Genomic DNA, 27,926 nt, shown 5'->3' on the forward strand with positions numbered 1-27,926 from the left:
ATCTGCAGCAGAGAAAACAGTGATTTTATCAAAACTGCATCAAGCATCCCAATAAGTGATACATCGCTGGAATCAGGGTCTCTGCCTCTACAGTATGTTGCTCTCAGATGGTGTAGCAAAAATCTGCTGATAGATTCCCTTTAAGAGAGCTATATAAGAATACCTCAGGGGATAGGGTTATCATGTTACCCTATTTCTCTGCAGAATAAAGGGTTAATATGCTGTTGGACGAGGAAAAAAATATTAATTGCAAGAGTTACTGCATTTTTTCATTGGGTTACTTTTCCTTACAATTAGACGCTGATTATATACGTCTTACACATGGTACCAACTATGTGACGTCATATACCGGGTGCCTCTCCATGGAGCTGAGCCTGCTCCATAGACGGTCAGTGCCGGCTGTTATATCGAGTGCTCTACTGATTGTCATCAATTGTTTATGCCAAATCAATAATTGTTAGGCAGCCGTCAGCAGGTTGATAAACTCGGTTAGTCATTAACATCTAGTTAGTAATCAATGTGTAGATAAGTTATTCTTCATCTGAAGGAGATGCATTTGTCACTTCAGCAGGAACCATGGACAATACCACCGAGGCCCCATCTCCAGGTCCTAAATATGCCACCTTTGAGACTCCTGATATTATCGTTGTTGTCCTTTATTTTGTGTTTGTCCTTGCAGTTGGAATATGGGTAAGTCCATGTTGTCTATTATACATTACGGGTCCGGCTAAGACCCATTCACTAACACTAGACTTGAGTACATGGTTTGGACATCATCAAAACCAAATTTTACAGTTCTCTTACGTCAGAGATGCCCCTTTTGTTCATCTACAGCTGCAATATCTGGAGTTGTCCCTTTGGACCCGACTTTCTTTGGACCCTTACATTTTGAAGGGTAACAGATCGTGGATACTAGAGTTCTGCAGATGGGACATTTATCCAGAGATTCATTCTCAGTAACCCAAATTAGGGAAAAATTAGAGAAAAAAATTCTCCCAACTTCATAAAAATTATGATAATTGGCACCTGCTTTATGCGGCTTTTGTCTTCCTCCAGATCAAGAAGTATAGCTTAAGCCCTGGCTCAGATGGGCATTTTTCACAGTTCGTGTTTGGACTACAATTTCTGGATTGACCGTGAGTCTCTCGACCTGAACTTACAGTATTATAGACACATGCAAGGCTGCAACTTCAGGTTTTCGAAACCTGCAGTCAGTCTGGCCATTGTACTCCATATACAGACCATAAACTATGCCTCTCTGTCCTTGGCCTAAAGTTTGGACTCAATGGACCTGTTTCTTTTTACAACCTCAACAGTTATGGATGTACTTGAGATCATTGCACAATATGGGTTGTCTACTTGGCTAAAACCCTATTTATTGAGCATGAATATATAACCATTTGGTAAAATTCCCTCTCATTGTCCGGGAGAGCAAGATATTGACTTATTGAAGATACCAAGGATGTCAGATACATTTGCATCCTCTGAGCTCGAAACAATTGCTCGTCAGAGAAAATAGAACATAGCTTATATGATATGTAATTTCATTGGCCATATTGGCATTGTTAAGGTCGTCAAATGCAGGTTCTTTTGGAAATTGTCCTATGGTATTCAATATGGCTCGAGGAGAGGCCGAAATACATAAATGATGCTTCACTCTCCATCCAGGCTCATACAAATTCTGAGGTCTAGGTCCATTTGGCCATTTGTACTCAAATCCACAGCAGATACCAGGTCAGTTCCCCATATTATGGTTGGAAAAAAAAACACAGTCCATTGGTTTCAACCAAGGAATTGGAAAGAACTTGGTTGGAATTTAAATTCACTTTTGGATTTTGTTTTCCCCCTATTGATCTGTGAGGTAAAATAAATCCATAAGGGATGAACCGATTTGCCCCAAGAAAGAAAAAAGTGGTGATCAGATTGGACCAACAGGATTTATTATCATCTTGAACATCACAATCTTACGTTTGCTGCATTAATCTATCCAGAATGTATGTTTTTTGTTTGTTTTTTTATTATTATTTTAATGTATTTGACTAGAACTTGGAAGAAAATTTACGGATCAATCCATGCGACAGCTAATTTATGGGAACTTGGGGGCTAGGAGAAAAAAGATCATCGGTCAATGGGTCTGGTCTGATTTTGAAGCTCATCTGTAAGTGTTCTTGTATGTAAATAGGTGCTTGATGCAACCAGACAATGAGAAGACAGGGGTAATTAAACAACACTGTGTATTTAACTAGCACAGAAGAAAATCTATTTAAATAAATATATACACGTACAGACAAGGCCGATATTGAGGTTAGCAGTAACAAGATCTATACAATATATTATGACATTATCAGAACACAGCGATGAGACTAGAAGCCATGTCTATTCAATGTTCTTTTTAGGTTTACAATGTCCTTATTATCGAGCAGTTAATTGACGGTGGATAGTGATACTATGTTTGCTTCGGCTTAACTGGCGTCACTCTTACAACCAGGCCCATTACCATCATATACCCCTTAAGCGTCTCCGCTCTCATTACACTGGCCCTTACAGGGGTCGCTGGTATTTCCCATTAGGCCACAAGTCGTAAAGATGTGAGTCACGTGATGCACACTATGCTCGTCACCCTGGACACTGAAGCATGGGGCCCTTCTCACAATCTTTACCATACGTCTGCACTGGAAGCAGCAGCCGAGACTTCATTAAAGGATGACTGGTGCTTTTCTTTTCTCTGATCAGAATCAGGCCTTGGGTGCTTGATCAGCGAATCTGGGGTTCGGGGTCTTGACCTGCAAGGTTTGGACTTTGAGTCTTGACCATCGAAGTCTGGGCTTTGGGGTTTGACCTGCAAAGTTTGGTTGTTGGGTACTTGATCTAGGAAGTCAGGACTCCTCTGTGATCAAATCACTCCCAGGAATTTATATTCCCGTGGTGGCCACAAGTCCATCCTGCTGCTTGCGCGTCTTCTTCTTCTTACATACTGGCGCCAACTGAGTTCCTGCTTTATTATCCTGCCCTTTTATATTTTTTAACTGCATCACAGCCATCACCTGACCTGACATCCCTTTCAGTCTCTTCCCTCAGGGAACATTCTCTCCATTTTGCAGTTCCTGATTGTCCAGTCCAACCAGCAAAGGTCGGCATTTAATTGCGAGTGCCGCTAAATGTTGATTAAGTACCCCCTTACAATTTCATCAGTGTTTTGGATCAGATTTTCATCAGTGTGCGTTCACAGTGTGTCAGTTTTTACCTTCAAAGTTATATAACAAAAAATAAGGAAGGGGCTTTCTCCATCGTTTTCTAGAAAACAGTGAAAAATGGACAGCACATTGATGGCATCCAAGCGCCTTCCAATTTTTTTCCGGTCCCACAGACTTGCAATCGTGAGTTTGATAGAAGGCACAGATCAAAATCAGATAAGTCTCTGAGTTTTGGTGAGGACCACTCACTCTGCAAAAATACACTGATATGTGAACAACTCCACAAACTATAGGTGCAAGATCTTTATGTGAAAAGCATAATAGAACTTGTACGAGAAAAATGTACATCTAATTGAGCCCTAATAATATACTAACCAATTTTTCCATGTTTTTCAGTCTTCCGTCCGAGCAAGTCGGGGAACAGTAGGAGGATATTTCCTGGCTGGTAGAACAATGACCTGGTGGCCTGTAAGGACTGATATGCAGTACCTATAATCATCACCTATATTCATGTCCATGTTTCCTTGATATAATTAATCTGTTAAAGGAGTTGTTACATCTTCTATCTTCAGGAGCACACAGCTTCCTGCCTCTAGACTCCCTGCTTCCCAGCGGGCTGTGCGTTCCTGAAGATTGGCAACTGTCACCAGCGGTATGATTGAACAACTGGTCCCAACTGAGCTCTCTCCCAGGCTGCAATCACAAACACATTGGCTTCTGCAACATCAGAGAAGCACATGGACATTAAAGCTAGCCAGATTCATTGCCCGGCCAGCTGCATACCAGCTCTTACATTTGCTGCACTCCGGGTGTAGGAGTCCAACTACTGCAAAGGTGGTCAGTAACCTAAGCAATGGGCAATACACAAAGAATTAAAAATCACTCCGTTCTTCAGAATGGAAAGGATTTTTAATAAGACGTCATTTGCAAAGTTGCTTGTTACAAGCACTTTGTAATGGTACCCATTTAAGAGGATGAGACAACCCCTTTAAGTACTTAATTGAATTTTTTTTGTTATCTGTAAAAAAAAGAAAAGGATAAATCTGTTTCTTATTTTCATTTTTTTCTCTTTGCTATTGTAAGGAGATAGACATATTGTCATGCTCCCCCTTGATGACATCAGTGCTGTGTATAATGTGATGTTATAGTTATGTGATAGTTAGCCATTAAAAGGTATCAACCACTGAGGACTCTCAATTCTAAATATTTTTCTATCTACTGGCTAACACGGTACCAAGATATATTTCTTTCCTGTATTATAATGTGATGTTTAATCTGAATAATCTCCTGTGTCTTGTGTACATAGTGTCATGTGAAGAGTAAGATGTTTGCCTATGTAATATGATAACGTAAGGTATCATAATGTATGGTGATGTGATGCATGAAAGACATAGGTTAGGACTTAGGACATAAGGCAGTGTCGGCATAGAATCAGGGCCGGTTTTAGGCAAAGTGGGGCCCTAGGCAAAAGTTTAAAATGGGAACCCAAATGCTCACATATTGCACCATCACACAGAAACATTTCAGTTGCATTTACATGGGCTGAGTTCAGGCCGTTAAACGAGTGTGATCGACAATACTGAAGTCGTTCGACGCTTGTTTCCCGGCCTCTTTACACCGGCTGAGGAACAATGATGGGCACAGAATGATCACTAATAGATCAATCTGTCCACTTACAGTATCATGTTATCAGCCGCATATCTGCATTTTTTTCCTGGCAATGTGCTGCTGAGAACAATGATTTGTGTTCCACGTAAACAATGCAATCACTCGATGAATAGGCAGCATTTTGCTTTTGTTTAGTATAATGCACCCCATAGTCCTCCAGATAGTATAATGCACCCCACAGTCCTCCATATAGTATAACGTGCACCACAGTCCTCCATATTGTACAATGCACACCTCATAGTCCTCTATATAACATAATGTGCCGCATAGTCCTCCATATAGTATAATACACTCCCCATAGTCCTCCATATAGTATAATACACTCCCCATAGTCATCCAGAAAGTATAATACACTCCTCAGTCCTCCATATAGTATAATACACTTCCCATAGTCGTCCATATAGTATATTACACTCCCCATAATCCTCCATACAGTATAATACACTCCCCATAGTCCTCCATATAGTATAATACACTTCCCATAGTCCTCTATAAAGTATAATACACTCCCCATAGTCCTCTATATAGTATAATACACTCCACATAGTCCTCCATATAGTATAATACACTCCCCATAGTCCTCCATATAATATAATGTGCTGTATAGTCCTCCGTATAGTATAATGTACACCACAGTCCTCCATATTGTATAATGCACACCCTATAGTCCTCCATATAATATAATGTGCCACATAGTCCTCCATATAGTATAATACACTCCTTATAGTCCTCCATATAGTATAATACACTCCCCATAGTCCTCCATATAGTATAATACACTCCCCATAGTCCTCCAGAAAGTATAATATACTCCTCAGTCCTCCATATAGTATAATACACTTCCCATAGTCCTCCATATAGTATATTACACTCCCCATAATCCTCCATACAGTATAATACACTTCAAATAGTCCTCTATATAGTATAATACACTCCCCATAGTCCTCCATAAAGTATAATACTCTCCTCATAGTCCTCCATAAAGTATAATACACTCCCCATAGTCCTCCATATAGTATAAAACACTTCCATAGTCCTCCATAGAGTACAATACACTCCCCATAGTTCTTCATACAGTATAATACACTCCTCATAGTCCTCCATATAGTATAATGCACCCCCATAGTCCTCCATGTAGTACAATGCACTTACCATAGTATAATGCACCCCACAGTTCTTCATATAGTATAATGTATTCCTCATAGTCCTCGATGCAGTATAGTGCAAGTCCCATATAGTACAATGCACTGCCCATAGTCCGATAGAGTATAATGCAGCCATCCCATAGCACGTAAAGCAGCCACCCCATAGAGTATGATGCAGCCACCCCATAGAGTATAATGCAGCTATCCCATAGAGCATAAAGCAGCCACCCCATAGAGTATGATGCAGCCACCCCATAGAGTATAATGCAGCTATCCCATAGAGCATAAAGCAGCCACCCCATAGAATATGATGCAGCCACCCCATAGAGTATAATGCAGCCACCCCACAGAATATAATGCAGCCCCCTTATAGAATATAATGCAGTTTTAGGCCTGTGATTACTGCAGTACCCAACCTCACAAATGTAATGTCCATATGCTTCCATGTCTAGAGCTAAAGCTTGGTCTGCGTCACTTGAATTAGATGAAACTGCAGTACCAAAAACAGCCACATTGGCATCCACAGTGCTGTGTTGGCTACTGCAATGAATGGGGTCATGACCCCTACTTTCAGAGGATCATAGGGATCACTTATTATCAGCTTCTCCCAAAATTCTGGAACTATAGTCAATATATCGAAGCTTTATCACAAGCTGCCATTTGGATACATTGGTCAAGCAATTTTTCTTTTTTACTTGGAGGGAAATCAATTCAATTAAATCCTCCAAATCCTTATAACCTTATCCTTATTCTTACAGATCGGAGCATCTTTAATGTCCAGCAATGTCGGCAGTGGTCTCTTCGTTGGGATGGCGGGATCTGGTGCTGCGGGAGGTTTGGCAGTCGGAGGTTTTGAGTGGAATGTAAGAAAACATTATTACTGTAATAAAAACAGATAAAAGAGAATCTGTCATTAGATGTCACAACAGAAACTGCATATTGTATTGAGTTCTTCAATCTGATGAAGCTGGTACACTTACTTTGAAAATCCACGTCAGTATGGCTGTGCAATCCTTTCCTGCATTTTATTAAAGGGGATATCCGGGATTTTGTGAAAAACAGAAAATGTGCCTAAGCACTAACAGACAGGTAGTTGCTACCTATCTGCCTGTTGTGCCCAGTGCCATTCTTCATCGGCATAGTGACCGCTCCTGCCGGTGATTTGGCTGTCTCTGCTGACGTCACATCGACAGAGTGGAGGTTTCTTTTCCACCAGATTCCCGCTGCCTAACTGGGGGAGCAGACTGTCAATCAGAATGACATCGGAAATGATGCCCCGTCGACAGAGCAGGTTGGAAAAGAAGCCGCCACTCTGTCGACGTGACGTCAGGTAAGAACTACCTGCCTGTTAGTGATTAGGCACATTTTTGCTTTTCACAAAGTCCCAGATATCCCCTTTAAGATGCTCACTTTCATATCAGGACTATACAGTTATTCTGAAATGGATTTTCAAAGTAAGCACACAGGCTTCATTGGGTCTAGGAAATTTATGTAATGTACGCAGTATGAATTGTCAAATTGGCTGACATATCCACTTTAAGTTTGGGATTTGTTTTTCTAATTTAAAGGGTTATTCCAAAGTTAATATTAATGTTTGTAAAAACAAAAAAAAACTTTGCAAATTACTTGTAATTAAAAATCCTATTGTCAAGGAATTTTTATTTTATTGTTAACAGCTCGGTGCAATTGGTCACCACTGCAGTCTAGTAGTAGTAGCCAAACATTTGCTGTGCTTACAAGCTCCTTCCAATAGAGCTTGTAAGTGCTGCTCTGAAGATGGACAGCTCACTGGAGGGTATTGTCGGCTCCCGATTCGGTCAGCTTCAGTGCAACTTCAGTTTTCAGATGCTACCGAGGAAAAGCTGCATCACAGAGCATTATCAGAGCACTATCAGGGGGTGCACAGATCAGCCCAGCAGCATGAGACTCTGGCAGGTCCAAACTATCAATCAAGCTGGAGCACACCACTCCCAGCAAAGGAGGAAGCCAGGACTCTGTGGAACAATGTGGTCCTAAAAAACTAATTTGGGACAACCCCTATAAAAAGAGTCAAAGTTGACAACGAACATGACTTCACTTGCTGCCGCCGCTGCTTTAAAACCCCAAGATCTACCCAAAAATTAAAGTCATTTGAAGGAAACATGTGATTGTTTTCTCTACAAGAAATCATGGCACCTAAAGGCTGACTGCGGAGGCAAGAAAGCAATCAAATGTAAATGGATTCTTAAGACCAAGTATGACTCTGAAGGCAAGCTTCCCAGATGTAAAGCAAGATTAGTCACAAAAGGATATTCTCAGAAATTGCCAAGATGACTAAATTCTGAATCAGTATTTTGAAACTAAAGACCTTGGAAACGTGGCATATTATCTAGAAATCCAAGTAAAAATAGAAGAAGATGGAAGTTTTCTTCTAAAACAAAGTGCAAAAATCAACTCAATTCTGAATCTGTTTGGAATGTCAGAAGCCAAAGGTAGATCAACCCCAATGCAACCATCTAACGTAAAATTGGAATGCGAAGATGATCTGATACCTAATAATGAGAAATTCAGACAGGCAGTGGTGGTACTTCTATACACAGCAACTACGACTCGGAAGTATATTGCAGCAACAATTGGAATTCTCTCCAGATATGTGGAAAAACTGCGCTAAAAAGACTGGAATGTCGCTAAGAGAGTTCTTGGATATTTGAAAGTGACTCAAGACATAAATTTAAGGATATATTCAACAGGAGATCTGAAACTCACGGGCTATGTGGATGCAGACTGGGCTGGTGATTTAAGTGATCGTAAATCGACAAGCGGCTATTTGTTCAAGCTTGGAAAAAGTTACATTTCTTGGTCTAGCAGAAAGCAGGTGTCTGTAGCCTTGTCATCTACAGAAGCAGAGTATGTGTCTGCAGCCCACGCAAGTCAAGACTTCATTTCTTTAAACCAATCATTAGGCAATCTTGGTAAGCCATCTAATCAACTGATGGTGATTTATGAACACAACCAAGGATGCATTAAACTTGCATGAAGTGAGAAGATCAATGTGAGAACCAAACACATTGATGTTAAACATCATCACCTGCGTGATTTGATAGAATGTGACATTATTGAATTTATTTATTAAAAGACTGATAGCTGATGTTTTGACAAAGCCACTTCTATGAGCCAAGTTTGAAAAATTCAGAACCACTATGGAACTAACAGGGATAAGTAGTTGTTGAGTGGGGGTGTTTAAATAATGCTTATTATTGTATCTATTGCATCAACTACTGTTTACCACTATTTAACAGTGCATGAGTTTCTGTCTCCAGCAAAAGTGTTATATTGCCAGTAAAGCATTGTTAAAAAAAAAACCTCAGGAAGTTCCTGCTCACTGAGTGTGTAGATGGAGTACAGTTTACTTTCACTTTGCACGCTGACACAGACAAGATGCTAAGATCCTAAGCTACAAGATCTACCAGTTGTAAGCTGTGGTATCTTTGTTCCTGAATAAATATATATTCACTGTTGAATGGCTGGACAGTACAGAGATTGATCCGCTGCCAACACACAGACACTATCTAATTAGTAAATCATCACATGGGCTATCTTAGGTGGTCAATCACAACCAATCATAAAATGAATGGCAAAGGCCCTTTAGGAATATTAGGAAACTCCATGTGATTTGCAAACAATATGCAATGTATCATTCATAGTGTTTTAATGCTATTATTTTGTGTAAGGCATCTTGGGTGCTGGTGGCCCTTGGATGGATCTTCGTACCTGTATACCTTGCCGCTGGAGTAGTCACTATGCCTGAGTACTTGGAAAAACGTTTTGGAGGTCGCCGAATTCGGATTTACATGTCCGTCCTATCACTCATCCTCTATATCTTCACTAAAATATCAGTAAGTTTACTGCTTCCTGGAAAGATCCCTTTTGATTGGTGAAACTGAGGCTATGTTCATACATTGCGTTTTTGCAGCTTTTTTTTTTTTACAGTTTTTTTTTTATGCAAAATGCCAGCAAAATCTATGAGATTTCAGAAATCTCATGCGCACGCTTGTCTTTTTTTCCTGACTGAATTGGAAAACTGCAGTTTTTTTTTTTTAAATCTGCAGCATGTCAATTCTTAAAGCATTTTTGCAGCATTTTTTTCGCCAATAGAAAGTAGTGAAAAACTTAAAAATGCTGCAAAAAAACACAACCACGTTTTTTACGCACTGTTTTCCCTACATTTTTTTAAGCATTTTTGGTGACTAAAATTAACTTTATCTCCAGAATAAAACACAGCAAAAACACTGCATGTAATATAGCCTTACTCTTTAATTTCTTCTTTTGGTATTATTATTATTAGAAATATGAATAATGCCATTAATTAACCCTTTCTGGTCCAAACGACTAGGTAGTTCTGAAGCCTCTGTCACTCCAGCTCTATTCTTCACCCAACAGTGCCACCTCTTGCTTAACTGTTGGCTATTTTGCCGAAGTCACACAGCATAGAGGCTGTAGGTGAAGCAGGAGGATGTGGTGCTTTGCGGGAAATAGAACTGGAGTGACGGAGGCTTCAGATCTATATATAATTTTTATATCTCGTTTGCATATTAATTCAAACGCTGATTTCTCAGTAACGGAGGAACGGACTGGCCATGTAAAGAGATTGTTGGATTTGTCTTTGAAAGGTGTACGTGCACATGTGAAAGTTTTGTGGTGTGAAATCCAGCTGAGAGATTTAATTTAAAGGGATAGTCCACTATTCTTCCTTAGTTTAAAAATAGGTTCTTGAAGGTCTTGAGATATATATATATATATATATATATATATATATATATATATATATATATATATATATATATATATATATATATATATAAAAAAACTCTCCTGTTAACTCCACAGATTCTTCCATACCGATACCTGTATCCACCATTGGTTTTTTTTTTGGCTTCTTCTTCTGGTGAGACCCACTGATTGGCTACATCAGAGATGTTCTGTCTGACCCGGAATGAATAGTCTCTAGCACTTTCTTCCAGCTTGGACAGAACTTAAGGCTAGGTTCACATTGCGTTAGGGCAATCCGTTTAGCGCTAGCGCTAGCGGATTGCGCTAACGCAATGTATTTTTAGGGGTCGCGTTTGGGGTTCGCGTTAACGTCGCGTTAACGATCCCCGGTCTGTGAGAGCGGGGAACGGACCTCGGGCGCGCCGCGGACGCTGCAAGCAGCGTCCGAGGCACGCTACAAAAGAACGGCACATCGCTAGCGCGAGCCGAAAAAGGCACGCGCTAGCGATGCGCTTCAGGCAAAAAGAACATTGCTGTCAATGGGTGCGCTAACGGACCCGTTGCACGGCGTTAATTGCGACATTTTCGCCGTGCAACGCTGTCTGTTAGCGATCACCCAAAAACAAAATGTGAACCTAGCCTAAGTGATCTGCTGGAAGATCAAGCCAGAAGACCAGCTGGGGATATCAACAGCAGCAGCACATAGGGGCGTCAGGGTTGAATATATTTTTTTATTATATTATATTAGTATCTCCATGAATTTACTTTTAAACTAAGTAAAATTAATGGAAAACCCCATTAAGTAATAAATCTGCCTTTTTAAAAGTCGATAATGATTTCCTACTTCTACAAGTGAAATATTGTGGCACTGTCATGTAGTATAAGAAATGCAGAATACATTTTTGTATTACGCCTTTATTGATTAATGTTTCTTTTTTCTGTTTCTCCCTTTTTTTTTTTGTTTCAGACAGATATTTATTCCGGAGCTCTTTTCATCCAGGTCTCTCTGGGTTGGAACATTTACCTAGCCACAGTTATATTACTAGTAGTCACAGCCATTTACACGGTCGCTGGTAACTACCTTCATTATGGATCTTTTCTATATCGCTACAGGGTGTATGGTTGGGTTTCAAAATGTAATATTTTATGAAAAAGAATCAATCAGCAAGTTTTTCTACCTCATCTGGGAGCAACGTGATGTAGGCAAAGAGACCCTGATTCCAGCGATGTATAACTTACATTACTGGCTGCAGCTCTTCTGACCCAATCAGAGCTGAGAAAGCTAACTCCGCCCATGACAGAGCTAACCCCACCCACACGACAGCTAACACCGTACACACCAAGCTCTCTGTGTACATAATCTATAGACAGTAAGCTGCTTATTAAAAGAGGAGGCGGAGTCTGACTAGCATGCTCGCACTTCTGTAGTTAGGACAATGATAACCACCAGGTGATAAATCCTTCAGTCTAAGTAAACACCAACACACAGCCTGACATGTGACACATCGTAGAATTCAGTGTTTTAACCCCTATGTCATACTGTCCTCAGATTAAATAGCAAAAACCTGCTGATAGATTCCCTTTAAGAGTCTCCTGCCTCCTGACATGCCTATTTGGGCGAATGCTTCTTTTCATCAAAAAGGACATCGTTTCTTGAAACCCCTCAATATGTTTTTCACCTTTCCTGGAAATGAATATCAACTTGACAACTGGGAGTTACCAGTCCTGTTGTCACTAGGGTGTCACGTTATAATCAGACACTGTTTGGTACTGATTGGAGAGTCTCAGGGCGTGAAGGGCCACCGCCTCCCATTATCAATAGGAAATGATTGCTAGAAACTTCCAGAAGGAATTATAGCGGAATGTCACAATCCAGAGTTCTACAAAATAATTCTCCAGAATTGTTGCTCCCCACTCAACACAAGAATTTACTAAACCACAACCTGGACATCCCATTTTTAAATGAAGTAGTCCCCCTAATAGAAACATCACATACTCACTTTCCACGAAGCTGTGCCGGTGATGTCGGCGCCGGGTCCGCCGGAGTTCGCGTGAGCCCTGCAGCCAAACAGCAGCCGCCATTAGGCTGCAGCACTCTTACTTCCATTGGACGAATGTCGGATGAGTGAAAGGAGTGAGAGCACGGAAGCCCAGATGTGTCCGCTGATTGGCTGTAGAGTTGTCATGGCAATAAAAGATCACACAAGGAGATCCATTGTCGACGTTGCTGGAGCAGCGCCAGACCGTGAAATGAGGATATTTTCTTTTATTTCACAAGGGGGACTAATTAATTGAAAAGGGATTGTCCACTACCTTTAAACTTATTTATCCAGATGCATTCACCAGAAATGTAAAAAGTGTTATTGTAGCTTAGAGGGTTTTTCCACCTCTCGGACAAACTCTTCTCAATCTGAATGCATAAAAACACTTATACTCACCTTCTGTGCCAATGCTGTTCCAGCGGTGTCAGAACTCACGTTTCCGGGACTCACTCGAGGTTATCATGTCATGTGAACTCTGAGCCCAATCAGCGCCGGATTCAATGTCCATGCCTTCGGACAAATCGAACATCAGGAGGAAGTCAGAGAGCTGTAGCGGCCCTGGCTTCCTGTTGATGCTCGATACCTCACTCACAGGGATGCCAGCGCTGATCGGACGCAGAGCTTGCATGACGTAACAACCTCACGTGAGTCCCGGGAATGTGGGTGCTGGCACCGCTGGAACAGCGCCGGCATGGGAGATGAGTATAGGTGTTTTTACTTTAAAGGAGGCAAACATTCAGATTGAGAAGGAGTTGTCCGACCAGTGGAAAAACCCTTTAATCAAAATTTGTCAGCAGGATTTCACACTCCAAACTATTTATATGAGCACGTAATTCTTTAATTGCCAGGTAGAGCAATACCTTTACATCAGTCCGTTCCTCTATTACTGAAACATCAGAGTTTTAATTAATGAGGCTGAAGAGCTATTTGTAGACCTGAAGCCTCTGTCACTCCAGCTCTATTCCCATCCCTTTCTTGTCATTCCACGTCTGAGAAAAACTGATGCCGCTCTGATTAAATTCTGATCAGAATAATTGGATCATTTTTCTCAGATTGAGAGAAAACCGTTGTGTGCACCTATCTTAAAGGCAGGGTCTTCCCTCTGTTACTTTATGACAACCCCAGTGATGAGTTAAAAGGGTGCCATTGGTTTTTCATGACAGTAAGTGGCCTAATAAAGGCATTAAGTAAAGGAAACTAAAAAAGAAAGAGGTTAAAAGGCATAAAAAACTGCAACATTGTAGTACCATCAATGAGAAAACCACATTATAAAATCCTCGCTGACGCCAAAAATAATGTAAATAAATAAAAGTTGAATAAAATGTTGCAAAAAATTGAAAAAATACATACATAATAATAAAAAGAGCAAATATCTGATTGCTGAAAGTGTATCGACCAGCAATAATGTGTTATTCACCCCTAAACCTAAAAAAAAAAATGTTAGAATTGCTGTTTTTGTTCACCCTGACTCTAATGAAAAAGCAATCAAAGAGCTGTTTGTGCTCCAAAATCATTCCAATAAAAATCACGTCTTGTCCAGCAATACAATAAATGCATAGCTCAGCTGATGAAAAAATACAAAAGTTGTGTCTCTTAAAACATAGAGTAAAATAAATAAATAAAATAAAAGGGTTTTTTTAAGTTTTTTATTTTGCAAAAAGTTGTAAAACACAAAAAATACGTAAAGTTTACATTGCCATATCCATAAGAAGCAGCAGTATAATATTAACATATCATTATTATTTCACCAAAAAAACTCAAAAAGAATGGCACAATTTATGTTTTTTTTTTTATTTATCCTGCAACAAAAATAAAACGTTTTATAGTAATGGTGTTAATAAAGGATGTAACTTGTCCCATTAGAAAAAAAAGCCCCTAACAGGTTGTATCAGGTCACCAAAAATAGCTATAGAGTATTCAAGGGGTTAAGAAAAAAAAAAAGAAACCAGGGGCAACCTGTGAAGTGTTGGCATTTTGTTATCATGGCGTAATAATCAGACAAATGCACTTTGTCCAAACTGTCGTGATAGCAGCGGAGGCGCAGACAAACAATGTCTCACATCATGGACAGGGATGGTGCCGTGATTCCTGCTCTGATGATTGAAAAATGTGATGTTTGCACAGAGGACATCACAATACGGGGAGAGTCAGCGCCAATGATGGGGACACAAGTCGTTGTCACATGCACGGGTCCAACAGACCATAAGAAAAACACAAGAATAATTTTTTTTAAAATTGAATATTCTATAGCTTTCTTATAGTCTATGCTCATGTTGCGTTTTTTTTCTAGGGTTTTTTATTCAAATTAAAGCTGCTTTTTACAGTAAAAGCTGCAAGATTTCCGCTGGTATATTTTGGAAAAACTGATGCTTTCTTAAAATCTGCGATATGTCAATTTTCTCGCCATTTTTTACTCATAGGAAGCAATGATAGAATGTAAAAAACGCTGCAAAAAAAAAATGCAACTGCACGTTTTTGCCGCGTTTTTGGTGAATAGAACTAACTTCATTAAAGGGGTTGTCTGGTCCAAATAGATAAGTCTGGAACACAGTGCTCAAGAAGGGGCCGCGCCGCTCCTGGCACTTTAACCCCCTAAATACTGCACTCGCTAATGATTGCAGCCTTCAGCAGGCATGCAGAGGGAGAGAGCCCCTCTGCACTCCAACTGCACCCCTGCTACTTGCCAAAAATGTTTGTTGCATGTTTTCACTTTCTCATAGGTTTTTTTGTGTGTGAAAAAAAACTCTGCAGAAACGCTGAAAAAAGTTTTAAAAAATGCAATTCGGTCAGGAAAAAAAAAGATTTTTTGAAATCTCAGAGCTTTTTCAGGTACTGTAAAAAGCAGCATTTAATTTTAGTTTGCAAAGAAAAAACGCACATTAAAAAATGCTGCGTGTGAACATAGCCTTAAGGTGAAATATGCTATGTTACATTCAATAGGTGGACTCACCGCTGTCATCTACACTGACACCCTGCAAACTGTCATCATGGTGGTGGGAGCCTTCATCCTCATGTTTATATGTAAGTCTTCCATCATTTTCTGTCTTCGCATTCTGAGCATTATTCTAAGGCCACGTTCACACGGTCAGTATTTGGTCAGTCTTTTACATCAGTATTTATAAGTCAAAATCAGGAGGAAAAGTATAATAGAAACACGTCACCACTTCTGTATTTATCACCCTGAAAATACTGATGTGAAATACTGACCGAATACTGAAGGTGTGAACGTGGCCTAAAAGGGCTAAATTGCGGTGAGTACATACTGACCACAGGCCTCATGCCTGATATTTGCATTCATTTTTCAGCTTTTAACGAAATTGGCTGGTACCCAGGACTGGAAGAGAAATACATGCAAGCCATTCCAAAAGTAATAGTACCCAACACGACATGTCACCTGCCCCGCAGTGACGCCTTTCACATGTTTCGTGACCCGCTCACTGGAGACTTGCCCTGGCCCGGACTCATATTTGGTCTGACAATATTGGCCACCTGGGTTTGGTGTACTGACCAGGTGAGTCAAAAAGCACAGCTTCCCCCAAAAACTACGTCAAATGAAAAAATGTAACTTTGCGATTAATATACCATAAGAGTTTATGACTTTTTAGAATAAAGAAAATTTACCAACTTTACTATTATGATATAGGAAAAAAAAATCTGTGTTGAATTTATACTCCCACTATTTTCATCCAATTTTCTTCCATGTAATAGATTATATGATAAATAGACAATTTGCAAATCAAATTAATGATAAATGATGTCGTTATCTCTGAAATCGCACTACAAAGTGCCGGCCACTAGGTGTCTCACTTTGGTGGAACTTGCTGTCCACTGCCTGTTGTCGAGTGTAATCAGTATCCAGCAGCAGAGACGCCGAGGCAAAATACAGCAAATGGAGGAGAGTTTTTGTCTCTCTGCTCCAGATTTTCTGTGCGTCGCCTTGGATATGGTCAATTATTGCAGGTCTGGCAAGCTAATAGACAATGGTTGGATCCATGCATGCTGGGAAGTGAAAGGAAGGGAAGTTCCAGCACTTAAAGTGCTGATAGGAGAGTACACCAGTCTCATCAAGTCTAAAAGATCTGCTTAATAATGTACAAGGTTTTTATTTTTAAAACCAGGTGATGGATCTACTTTATTGATCACAGTTTACAGGATGGATCCCTATTAATGACTACGGGAAATATATTTCAGGTTATTGTGCAGAGGTCTCTGTCCGCCAAGAATTTATCACATGCCAAAGGGGGCTCTATTGTTGGGGGATACTTGAAAATCCTGCCCACGTTTTTCGTGGTACTTCCTGGAATGATCAGCAGGGCATTATATCCAGGTGAGGTCACTGTTACCATCCTTTGTCTTTACAGACCTTATATAACTTTTTCATTATTTGATATCTTGTTAACCCTTCAGGACACGACCAATTCTCATTTTTGCACTTTCCTCCTCTTTTCCAAGAACTATAACTTTTTTTCATTTTTCATTGACAACGCCTGTTTTGTTTTGTTTTTTTGTGGGACATGTTGTAGCTTTGTTTGATATCTTTTACTTTACCATATAATGTAGTGAAAAATGGGGGGAAAAAAGTTGGGTGAAATGGTTAGAAAAACAGCAATACCAATCTTTTTAGAGTTTTTATTTTAATTTTATTGGCTTAACAAATTTCTGAACTTTTTTAAAGTTTTTCAAGACCAATTACTTTTTTTTTAAATTGTTTTGGTTAATGAACCTGTGTGAAAGTTTCTTTTTTGTGTTGGGGTACACGCAGTGTGATGTTTTGATCACTTTGTACCTTTTTTTTTCTATTCCCGCAAAGACACAACAAAGTTGGACCGATAATGCATAATTACTGTTCGGAAGCTAAAGGGACGGAAACATGTCTCATAAAAAAAGTGGATAAGTTCACCAGCTTTTCTTAAAGGGAGTGTGTCACCTATATTTTAAATAATTAAAACTAGAGGTTAATATTGATTTTTTTCCTATTTTTTTCCTTGTTTTCTATTTTTAGATTTTTTTTCAGTACATGATTATGAGGGCGGTCGCTTTGTTTGAGCATTTACAGATGTACTTTACAGCAGCCACATTGACCATATACAGTAATAGTCTAGGACTGAGTTATTGGTTTCAATGGGAGTGTTGTGAGCATGCTCAGTGAACTGCACAGGGGTCACTGCGCAGGGAAGGGGAGAAGGTTAGCTGTGACCATCACCTGCTGTGAATAATGGATCCTGTGTTATCCACATGTAGGTGTTACTTTTCACTTTAATCCTGTCTGATAATAATAAAATGACTGCCGAGAAGTGATCTCTATGACACAGGAAGTATCTGTCCATTATGAGGCTCTGTAAAAACTGCAACATTTTTTTTTTATCAAGATAGTCATATGAAAAATTTAACAAAAAATCTGAAATGTAAAAAAAAATATATGTAACATGAAAGCTTGAAGCGATTTTGCCATGACACTCTTCCTTTACGTTCCCTTTGCAGATGAGATTGGCTGCGTTGACCCTAATGAATGCCATAACTTCTGTGGCATTAATGTGAGCTGCTCAAACGTTGCGTATCCCATGCTGGTAATTAGACTCATGCCTGTTGGTGAGATGCTCATTTATTATCTAGTTTTGGGGAAATGGCCTAAACTGAAAAACTTTAAAAAACTCCATAAAACTTTTTGGTATGTGTGAAAAAAAGGTCACAGTGAGAGATGTCATCAGAATTGAAATAAATGGATTAATCCTGTGCTGCCATTATTAAAGGGTTTGTCCACTACTCAGACAACCCCTTCTTAAACTAAATGTTGAGCCCCGATAAAATACTAAAGCCTATACTCACCTCCCGTGCCGGCGACTTTCTAAGAGGAGGGTATCCAGGAGTGCGGTATATTAGTTAATGCGTTTCGAACTTCCAAACTTCTTCATCAGGAAACCCCACAGTGAGTGTCCAAATATGGGACCAAATTGGCCAACAGCTGCCAATAAATAATCTAATGGGTCCCCGTGATTGCCCAAGGGTGGTGACAGAGTGCCCTTCCATCTACCCACTTAGATGCCATGGTCGCTTTTCACCACAGCATCTAAGGTGTGAAACTGCTGTGATCAAAGCTAGATCCAATTGCAACAGTTACCGGTGGGTGCCTGCTGTATAAAACAGCCAGCACCCTGTGGGTATCAATTGGACTTGGCAAGTGAGCCCGCTCCATACAACGCCTTGCAACTTCTGATGTACAAATATGGCAGATGTTTAGCGAAGTAGTCGGATACCAGGCTGTTTGGCACCAGACCTCTCCAGCTCTCTGCCTTATAGCAGTTGCATGGTCTGCCACCATTTTGGATAGGCCACTGATATCCACTAAACTCTTCTAGAAAGTGTTAGATTTATGGCAGAGCCATGTGCATTAATGCTTTAATGGCTGTACATGGAGTGGCATGGCCTCTGACTGCTGCTATATAGGTGGAAGACGTTATAAACAGTGGGGAAAATAAGAATTTGATATACTGCCAATTTTGCAAGTTTTCCCACCTACAAAGAATGGAGAGGTCAGTCATTTTTATTATAAGTACACTTCAACTGTGAGAGACAGAATTAACAAAATTCCAGAAAATCACATTGTATGATTGTTACATAAATAATTTGCATTTTATGCATGAAATAAGTATTGGATACAATAGAAAAACAGAACTTAATATTTGATACAGAAACCTTTGTTTGCAATTACAGAGGTCAGACGTTTCCTGTAGTTCTTGACCAAGTTTGCACAAACAGCAGCAGGGACTTTGGCCCCTTCCTCCATACAGATCTTCTCCAGATTTTTCAGGTTTGGGCGCTGTCGTTGGGCAATATTGAGTTTCAGCTCCCTTCAAAGATTTTCTACTGGTTTCAGGTCTGGAGACTGACTAGGCCACTCCAGGACCTTGAAATTCTTCTTATGGAGCCAGTCCTTAGTTGTCCTGGCAGTGTGTTTCGGGTCTTTGCCATGCTGGAAGACCCAGCTATGGCCCATCTTCAATGTTGGCTAAAATCTCACGAGACATGGCCCCATTCATCCTCTCTTCTATATGGTGCAGTCATCCTGACCCCTTTACAGAAAAGCATCCCCAAAGTATGATGTTTACCCCATCATGCTTCATGGTTGGGACGGTGTTCTTGGGATTGTACTCATCCTTTGGCTTCCTGGAATTCTATTTTGGTCTCATCTGACCACAAGACCTTCTCCAGTACCTCCTCTGCATCATCCAGATGGTCATTGGTGAACTTCAAACCGGCTTGTACATGTGCTGGTGTGAGTAGGGGGACCTTCCGTGCCCTGCAGAATTTTAATCCATGACACCATAGTGTGTTACTAACAGTAATGTTTGAGACTGTGGTCCCAGCTTTCTTCAGGTCATTGACCAGGTCCTCCCATGTAGTTCTGGGCTGATTCCTGACCTTTCTCAGAATCATCCTTACCCCACAAGGCAAGATCTTGCATGGAGCCCCAGACTGAGGAAGATTGACATCTTGTGTTTCTTCCATTTACTAATAATTGTGCCAAAAGTTGTTTCCTTCTTGCCAAGCTGCTTGACTACTGTCCTGTAGCCCATCCCAGCCTTGTACAAGTCTACAGTTTGGTCTCTGGTGTTCTTAGACAGCTCTTCGGTCTTGGCCATGGTGGAGAGGTTAGAGTGTGATTGTTTGCATGTGTGAACAGGTGTCTTTTATATAGGTAACGAGTTATAACAGGTGCAATTAATAAAGGTAATGAGTGCAGAGTAGGAGGCTTCTTAAAGAAAAGCTAACAGGTCTGTGAGAGCCAGAAGTCTCTCTGGTTGGTCAGTGATCAAATACTTATTTCATGCAATAAAATGTCATTTAATTATTTAAAAATCCTACAATGGGATTTTCTGGATTTTTTTTCAGACTCTGCCTCTCGCAGGTGAAGTGTTTCGATGATCAAAATTACGGACCTCTCCATTCTTTGTAGATGGGAAAACTTGCAAAATCGGCAGTGTGTCAAATACTTTTTTCTCCCGTTGTATATGGCTATTCACCCTTAGGAGCAATGCCAAATCTGATATTGAACATCTCCGTAAATATCCACATGAATTTGGAGGCAAACACTTTTATGAGCACCATATTATGATTCTGCACCACCCAATGGTTGTACGGTTCTGTAGTACGTGAGCCTTGTGGCAGAAAGTAGGATATTGACACTGCAGATATAACTTGGGATAAAGCTTGTGTTAGTGGATTGGTAGCCAATCATGTGATGACTTGTAAAGCCAGATACAATGCCTCCGCCATCACCAAATTCATCCCCGTAAATGATATGTTTGCTGTCACGTTTCTAATCTACAACAGACCATACAGCCTTTCAATTAATGACCGCTAATTTTTATTGATTTTTCTTTCCCCAGGACTGAAGGGTTTAATGATAGCAGTAATCATGGCGGCACTCATGAGTTCTCTCACGTCCATCTTCAATAGTGCCAGTACTATATTCACCCTTGACATCTGGATACGTATACGAAAGAATGCTAAGGAAAGAGAGCTCATGATTGTCGGCAGGTACAGTCCGGGCAACCACGATTCTGATAAATAGTAGGAAAATAATGAAATAGAATGGTGACAGGTATAACAATGAACAAATAGAAAAAAAAAACAATTGGAGCAAAAGTGTTGATGAGCTATTGCAAGGTGTCCAGTAGGCATCCCTGACCTTCGGATGGTCTGGCTTATATAATTCTGCCCTTGTATGGAGTTACTTAAAGAGAGACAGATATAAGGCCAAAAGTGTCCAGTTTTTGTCATTTTACTCCCGCTGCTCATCTGAGTGTTCAGTTTTTTGTTTTTCACTAAATCCATCATACCGGTTCCGGAGAGATGGGCCTTTTTATTTAGTGTTACTTTTTATGGTCTTTCCCAGGAGGGTATAATCTAAATTTTGTTGAGATGTCAAAGACACCATCTTAGTAAGCAGTTGGGTTTTTTTTTTTTACATATTCACATGGCAACAGTAATATATAGATAATACAGGTTCCGCCATTCAGACTAGTTGATGGTCACAGCTCACCTCCTCCCCCTCTCTGCACAGGTTACAGAACATGCCCTCCACACTAAAAAGTCAGTGAGTCATGGATATTTTGTAATGTTTCTTTATCTAAGAACTCATGGAAACCTTATATTTTCCGTCACAGAGTCTTCATTGTCGTACTCGTGGTTATCAGCATTTTGTGGATCCCTATAATTCAAGCAGCAAATAGCGGTCTGCTCTTTGACTATATGCAATCCGTCACTAGCTACCTCTCCCCGCCGGTCACTGCAATATTTGTTTTGGGAATTTTTGTCAAGAGACTCACTGAACCAGTAAGTGTCTACGACAAAGTCTCTATTGTATCCGTTGCGTACAAGTGATTCTTACACTAGACTTGTATGTATTTGCAGGCTGCTTTTTGGGGTTTGCTCATTGGCCTGTTGGTGGGCTTGACTCGAATGATTATGGACTTTGTGTATATTGCTCCAAACTGTGGGCAGGAGGACACAAGACCTTCAGTACTCAAGAATGTCCACTACTTGTATTTTGCCATGCTTCTGTTCGGATTGACATCACTCATCTGCATTGTGATCAGTTTGTGCACTAAAGCTATACCTGACAATGAGGTAAGGATACAGTGGGGTCTTCTTATAGTACATGATACTTTATGAACCATTACTAACCTCAAAATATGAAACTCAACTGTAAGAGAATGTCCGCTTTAAAATATTTCCAAGGAACTACACAATGGATCCTTCTATCTCCATAATCCTCTCATTCTTGAAAAAAATTGTATGATTATTATATTTTGGGAGCTCTAGGCATAGTCTTCGTATTTTAGGACCTTGTCATGGACTGATTACTTCTTTGTACACTTTTTATTGTTCCTAGCTTGGTCGTATGACTTGGTGGACTCGACATAAAGTTGATCAAACTCTTTCCCTGAAAGATGAAATGGATCTTTCATCAGACGTTCCTGTGATATCTTCAACTATTGAGAAAGAGCCAGGTGAAGGAGACTTTTCTCTCTGTAATCTTAGGATTTGAGGACTTCTAGTTGAGCTTTGTACTGAACCACTAATGACATTGTGACCAATAATACAATGCAATATTAGGAATTTAAGAACAAAATAAAATTTAATTCTATGCATACCGGGGCAGAATGAGGGTTATCTAGGCTCCATGGCATTAAATATCATGGACCCTTTATCAACTTTACAGACCTAATACATAAAATGCATTAAATTGCACTTATCATTTTTCCATTTTTCTTACCATTGCCAAAAAATCCAAGTCATCGGTTCCTTCCTCCTTGTTTGGACTAGATTCTTCTTATTCTTCTTCTCTGTTATGTGGCTAGGTGGACTGGGGCGACCATCAAGACAGTATAGCTGTTACTGCCATCAGGATCTCAGCCACAAAGATGAAAAAAGTCACTTAGTAACTTCACATAAAAGGAGGAGGGTCCAGCTGGAAGAACTTTGGAGACTGGATCAAGTCCTTGGAATTAATAGGGACCATTCCTGCCTCCAAAGAAACTTCCACTGAGTCTTTTGCACAAAACATCCTGAAGTTGGAGCTTGTGAGCAGGCCAACACCGCATCCACACAATGTGTCCTGCAAGTAGGGAGGAGGTGCAGACCAACTCTCGTGGGACATCTGTAAGCCTACCAGACGATCAGGCAGAAAATATGGTACCTCATTCCCCATTCATTCTCATTATACCACAGAAGGGAAAAAGAGTCTTAATGAATCACTGGTCGAGCGCACACTCTACATTCAACGTACGTTCAATGTGTACTGGCCAATGGAAAGAGCAGATAACTCTATTTGACTTTCTCCACCAGTCCCACAGGCCTTGAATGGAGCAGAGCCACCATGTATGCCCAACTGCTGCTCCACTCAAAGTTGTCCTCACGTTGGTCATGCAGTATAGAGAAGAGGGATTGAAAGATCTTTTCTATTAATAAGTCTCTCCCCCGTGATCAGGCATTTGTCAGCCATCCTGTGGATAGCTGATAAATTTCTATTGTGGGATATTCAATTAAAGATAGCTGCTACCTACTGTTGTGTTCCCAGTTTCCATCTACTGTCTTCACCTTACTCCTCCACGGAGCCCTTTTCCAGGTTGTGTCTCCCCTCTTCCTTTCTTTCTTGCTCCTCACACTTTCCATTCCAACAGCATTGTCCAAGAGCCCTGCCGCCTTGCATCTGCCTTCTGCCCGCACTAAGCCTGAAAATTTATGTTAATGTTGTCCTATACATGTCTATTCCCTTATAGTCAAAGGGGCTAAGAAATTCACGTGGCAGACTAAGGTGCCCTAATATGTTAAGAGCCCAGCTTTGATACTAGATCTGCTATGTAGTTGGCATAGTCACTGCTCATTATCTTTGTTCATGTAACCTAAAGGGAATCTGTCATCAGGTTTTTGCTACGTAATCTGAGGGCAGCTTGAAGTAGGGGTTGAAACTCAGATTTCAAGGATGTGTCACAATTATCAACTGTGTGATGCTGTTTACTTACACTGAAGGTTTTATCACCTTGTGGTTATCATTGCTGGACTACAGCAACTACAGGAGGATGTGCTAGTGTGACTCCGCCCTTCCTGTGATTAGCATCTTACTGTATATATCTATGCATACAGAGAGCTTTTTGGGGGCGGGGCAGCTGTGGTCCAGACAGAGTTAGCTGTGGTGGGGGCGAGGTTAGCTTTCTCAGCTCTGCTGCATTGCTAAATCTAAAATCTCTGATTGTGTCAGAATGGTTGCACCCAGTAATCTAAGTGATACATTGTTGGATTCAGCTCTTCTTTGCCTTCAGTAATTACACTGCTATCACGTGAGATAGCAAACACCTGTTGACAGATTTCCTTTAATGTTCATTTCTGTTTATATTCACAGACGAAAGTTCAATCCCACAAGTTAAGATTCTGGATGGTAGTTCGTCTGTGGAGGAGCAAGAAGCAAACAGTGACAGTTACAGTAAGTACAAAAATATTACCAGACTTCTAAGTTGCAAATATAAATTACAAAATTCCATGTGAACGCCAGTATTTTACTTTACACTATCCACCTTATACCTGCTTATATTTAAGAAGCCTATAAGATCTTACAAAAGTTACAACAATTTTCAGCTTTTAATGGAGATTAGCAAATGTATTTGGGCGTAATTTAAATCTCTTCAAATTTTTTAAAAAAAAATCATATTCTCAAAGATACGGTACATATTTCTTTCAATTTGCTCGACATTAATTCAGTTTAACAGTAGCCAGCTGTCCACCGTTTTGCTGAACCTCAGAGTGCCCATAAAAAAAATAATACTCAACTCTAGTGATGGGCGAACCCGTACTGAACGTCTTGTGTCCACGTACGGTCCCCGAACACGGACTTCTCCAGGAAGTCCCTGTTATCATTCAGGTTCGCAGCCCAAGCATAGGGTGTTTCCATGCTGTCAACTGTGTGACAGTGCGAGAAGCACTGCCTCTGTTCGGCGGTAAGTTCGTTACTGATAGCAGTGAGAGCAGCAAGAGTATTCACAAGCTGGCGCCTGTGCAAAAAATAAATACATTTTAAAAAATGATGTGCGGTCCCCATGCCGCTTTTTTTAAATTATTGAAATAAATAATAAAAAAAACTGCATAGAGTTCCCCCATTTTAAACAACCAGCCAAGCTAAAGCAGACAGCTGGGGGCTGGTATTCTCAGACTGGTAAGGGGCCATGGATATTGATCCCCCTAAAAAATAGCAGCCCTCAACTGCCCCAGATCTATTCCCTCTTGCCTTGGTGCGTTGGCAAGCGGGGTAATATTTGTAGGGTTGATATCAGCTTTGTAGTGTCAGCCGACATCAAGCCCTCAGGTTAGAAAAGGAGATGTGTCTATAAGATGCACCAATTACTAACCCCATAGTAAGATAACAAAAGACACAGCATAACACACAAAAGAGAATTCCAGCCCCCAGCTGTCTGCTTTAGCTTGGCTGGTTGACAAAAATGGGCACTCTACTTGTTGACTGACTTGACTTCACTGGCTTAGATACACTACCAGTGAGCTGCCAATCAAGCAGAAGAAGGTGGGGCTGCAAAGGAATGGAACAAGGGAGGCAGAGGCTTGGAAAGTGCTTCATCACACCCAAAGCACTTAAACATAATTTGCGTATGATTTAAAAAAGTTTTTTTTTTTCAATCAGGAAACAACTGATTGCATCAGTAAAGGAGAGGATGACAATATCTTTCAGAAAGCACCATGGCCATGCACAATAGATAGTTTGGGGGGATGGATTGTGTCGACTGAGACAGTTAACTTGTGGCTGCTCTGGCATGCACGTGATGTGTGCCATATGTTTCTCTATATTCTGGTACATTCTTGTGATTGATTTATAATGATTGTCTGCTGCTTTCTTACAGGTGTAACATATTCCTGCTGGAAAAAGTTGTATTTTTGGTTTTGTGGTCTATCCATGCAACCTGAAGTCAAAATGTCCAAAGAAGAAGAGTTGAAGTTGCAGATGAAGATGACCAGTATTGAAGAAAAGCCGTTGTGGAGGATCGTGTGCAATGTCAATGCTGTCATCCTTCTCGCCATTAATGTTTTTCTCTGGGGTTATTTTGGATAAAATACAAGGAAAAACCAAGTTTGTAAAGTTTGTGGTCGGAGCTTTTACAGCTTTGGAACACTACAGCTGTGTCCTTTACGGTTCCTCTTGGCAGAATTTATCCAGAGATCAGTGACACAAGATGACCAGCTTTGGAAAAAAAAATGTTGGGAGTAGTTTATGTAATGTGTGTCTGTGTGCGTTTCCCAGTGGGTGTGATATAAATTTTGGGGGGTTTCGGTAGCATGTTGCAAAAATGTACTGACTTTGGATCATGAGAAAAATGAAAATTTTCAAGGAAATGGTGGACACATCTGTAAATCCAGAGCTGTGGTTTTGAGCCGTGGGTCTCTTAGAACTTGTAGTTGAATCAAAAAGTTGCACGTTGTTTTTCTACAATATGGCAAACGGAAATCTACCCACTTCTATGAAACTTGGACATTGGAAATGTTTTCCAGCACTGAAATCCATCCGAATAAACTAAAAGACTGCCCACGAGGGATCAAACAGCAGATAATGTTCTACATGAAGATCACCCATTTTCCTAACAAGGACAGAGAGGTCTCCGATCATATTTGAAGCAGGTCTGAGCCAAAAATTGCAGATCAATGATTTTGCGGCATTCAAAGGATTTCTAGCACAATAAGAAATGTCCTCAAAATAAAAGTGAAATATATTTAATGTACAAGTATGACTGTGAACTCCCCTTTTTCTATTACCAGCAGACCATCTTGAGTCTAGAAGACTGTGATTCATTATTCTGGTGATAGCTGATAAGTCTATGAGGCCGATTCTTCTAAGTTTTTATGCCAGCTTAAACTGTGAAAAGTTTGCAAAATTTTAGCACGACGAGGATTTGTTAAAAAATGTATACATTTTTGGCATTTTTACACCAGATTAAAGCAGCTCTGCAGAAATAGGCAAAACTGGGGATGAGCCAGGGCTGTACGACGTGTTGTTCGCCTCGCCCACTCATCCGATTAATTGAAAATAACGGTGTTTTGACTGGAGTAGCTGATAGATGGGGGTCTGACCACTTGGACCCCCACCAATCCTGAGATTGGGACTATGAAATGATCTAGAACGTATTAGTGGTTGCGAATACTTTCCGTTGCTCTATCCATTGTCTATGGGACTGCCAGATATAGTAAATGAATCACTTCGGAGCCCAATTCTCATCCTGACGAGGTTCCAGATTTCTGAATTCTCTGTATTAAAAAGATGATTTGTTTCTACATAAGCACAGCATTTTTGGGACCCTAAGCTCAAATGCGAGAGTCTACGTATTTATGTAGAAGACGGTTCCTATCTCTGTGCATATTCATTTTCTAATGTATCGTTGTACGGGTCAGCGCTAAGAACACTAGTAACAAGTAAATGGCTTTTTGTATACTGTTTACCTGAAAAAAATGTCTAAATAATATGCAGTGCACTCCTATCTCCCTCTACTGGAGGCTGCAGGTAGACACAACTCTATGGCTAAGCAGGGGATTTGTAGCTCTGTATCAATAAAATAAAGCTCCGAGCACTG

General features: G+C 40.3%; 1 protein-coding gene across 2 annotated transcripts; it reads left to right on the forward strand.

The window, feature by feature from the left end:
- Positions 1-558: 558 nt before the first annotated feature.
- On the forward strand, positions 559-27,926 carry SLC5A9 (solute carrier family 5 member 9). 2 transcript variants are annotated; one of them, XM_077278275.1, is made up of 15 exons: positions 559-690; positions 3,591-3,662; positions 6,766-6,870; positions 9,718-9,882; positions 11,724-11,829; positions 15,739-15,819; positions 16,104-16,309; positions 16,990-17,125; positions 18,280-18,387; positions 21,186-21,336; positions 21,966-22,134; positions 22,213-22,428; positions 22,694-22,811; positions 24,704-24,784; positions 26,208-27,926. In XM_077278275.1, the coding sequence occupies exons 1-15, from the start codon at positions 577-579 to the stop codon at positions 26,414-26,416; spliced, it is 2,037 nt and encodes a 678-aa protein (XP_077134390.1). In that variant the 5' UTR covers positions 559-576; the 3' UTR covers positions 26,417-27,926. The 2 variants fall into 2 exon arrangements, with proteins under 2 accessions (XP_077134390.1, XP_077134391.1); XM_077278276.1 differs by having other exon boundaries at positions 565-690; positions 24,704-24,778; positions 26,208-26,556.

Source organism: Ranitomeya variabilis, chromosome 8 (assembly GCF_051348905.1).
Source record: "Ranitomeya variabilis isolate aRanVar5 chromosome 8, aRanVar5.hap1, whole genome shotgun sequence".
Lineage (NCBI taxonomy): Eukaryota > Metazoa > Chordata > Amphibia > Anura > Dendrobatidae > Ranitomeya > Ranitomeya variabilis.

What these genes read in the sequence shown, in the direction of transcription:
- SLC5A9 (XM_077278275.1), top strand. Translation starts at nt 577, where the DNA reads ATGGACAATACCACCGAGGCCCCATCTCCAGGTCCTAAATATGCCACC. An exon ending in GGGTTTGGTGTACTGACCAG is followed by an intron (nt 16,310 to 16,989) that starts GTGAGTCAAAAA and finishes AATATATTTCAG; the next exon opens with GTTATTGTGCAGAGGTCTCT. An exon ending in TCAAGAGACTCACTGAACCA is followed by an intron (nt 22,135 to 22,212) that starts GTAAGTGTCTAC and finishes ATGTATTTGCAG; the next exon opens with GCTGCTTTTTGGGGTTTGCT.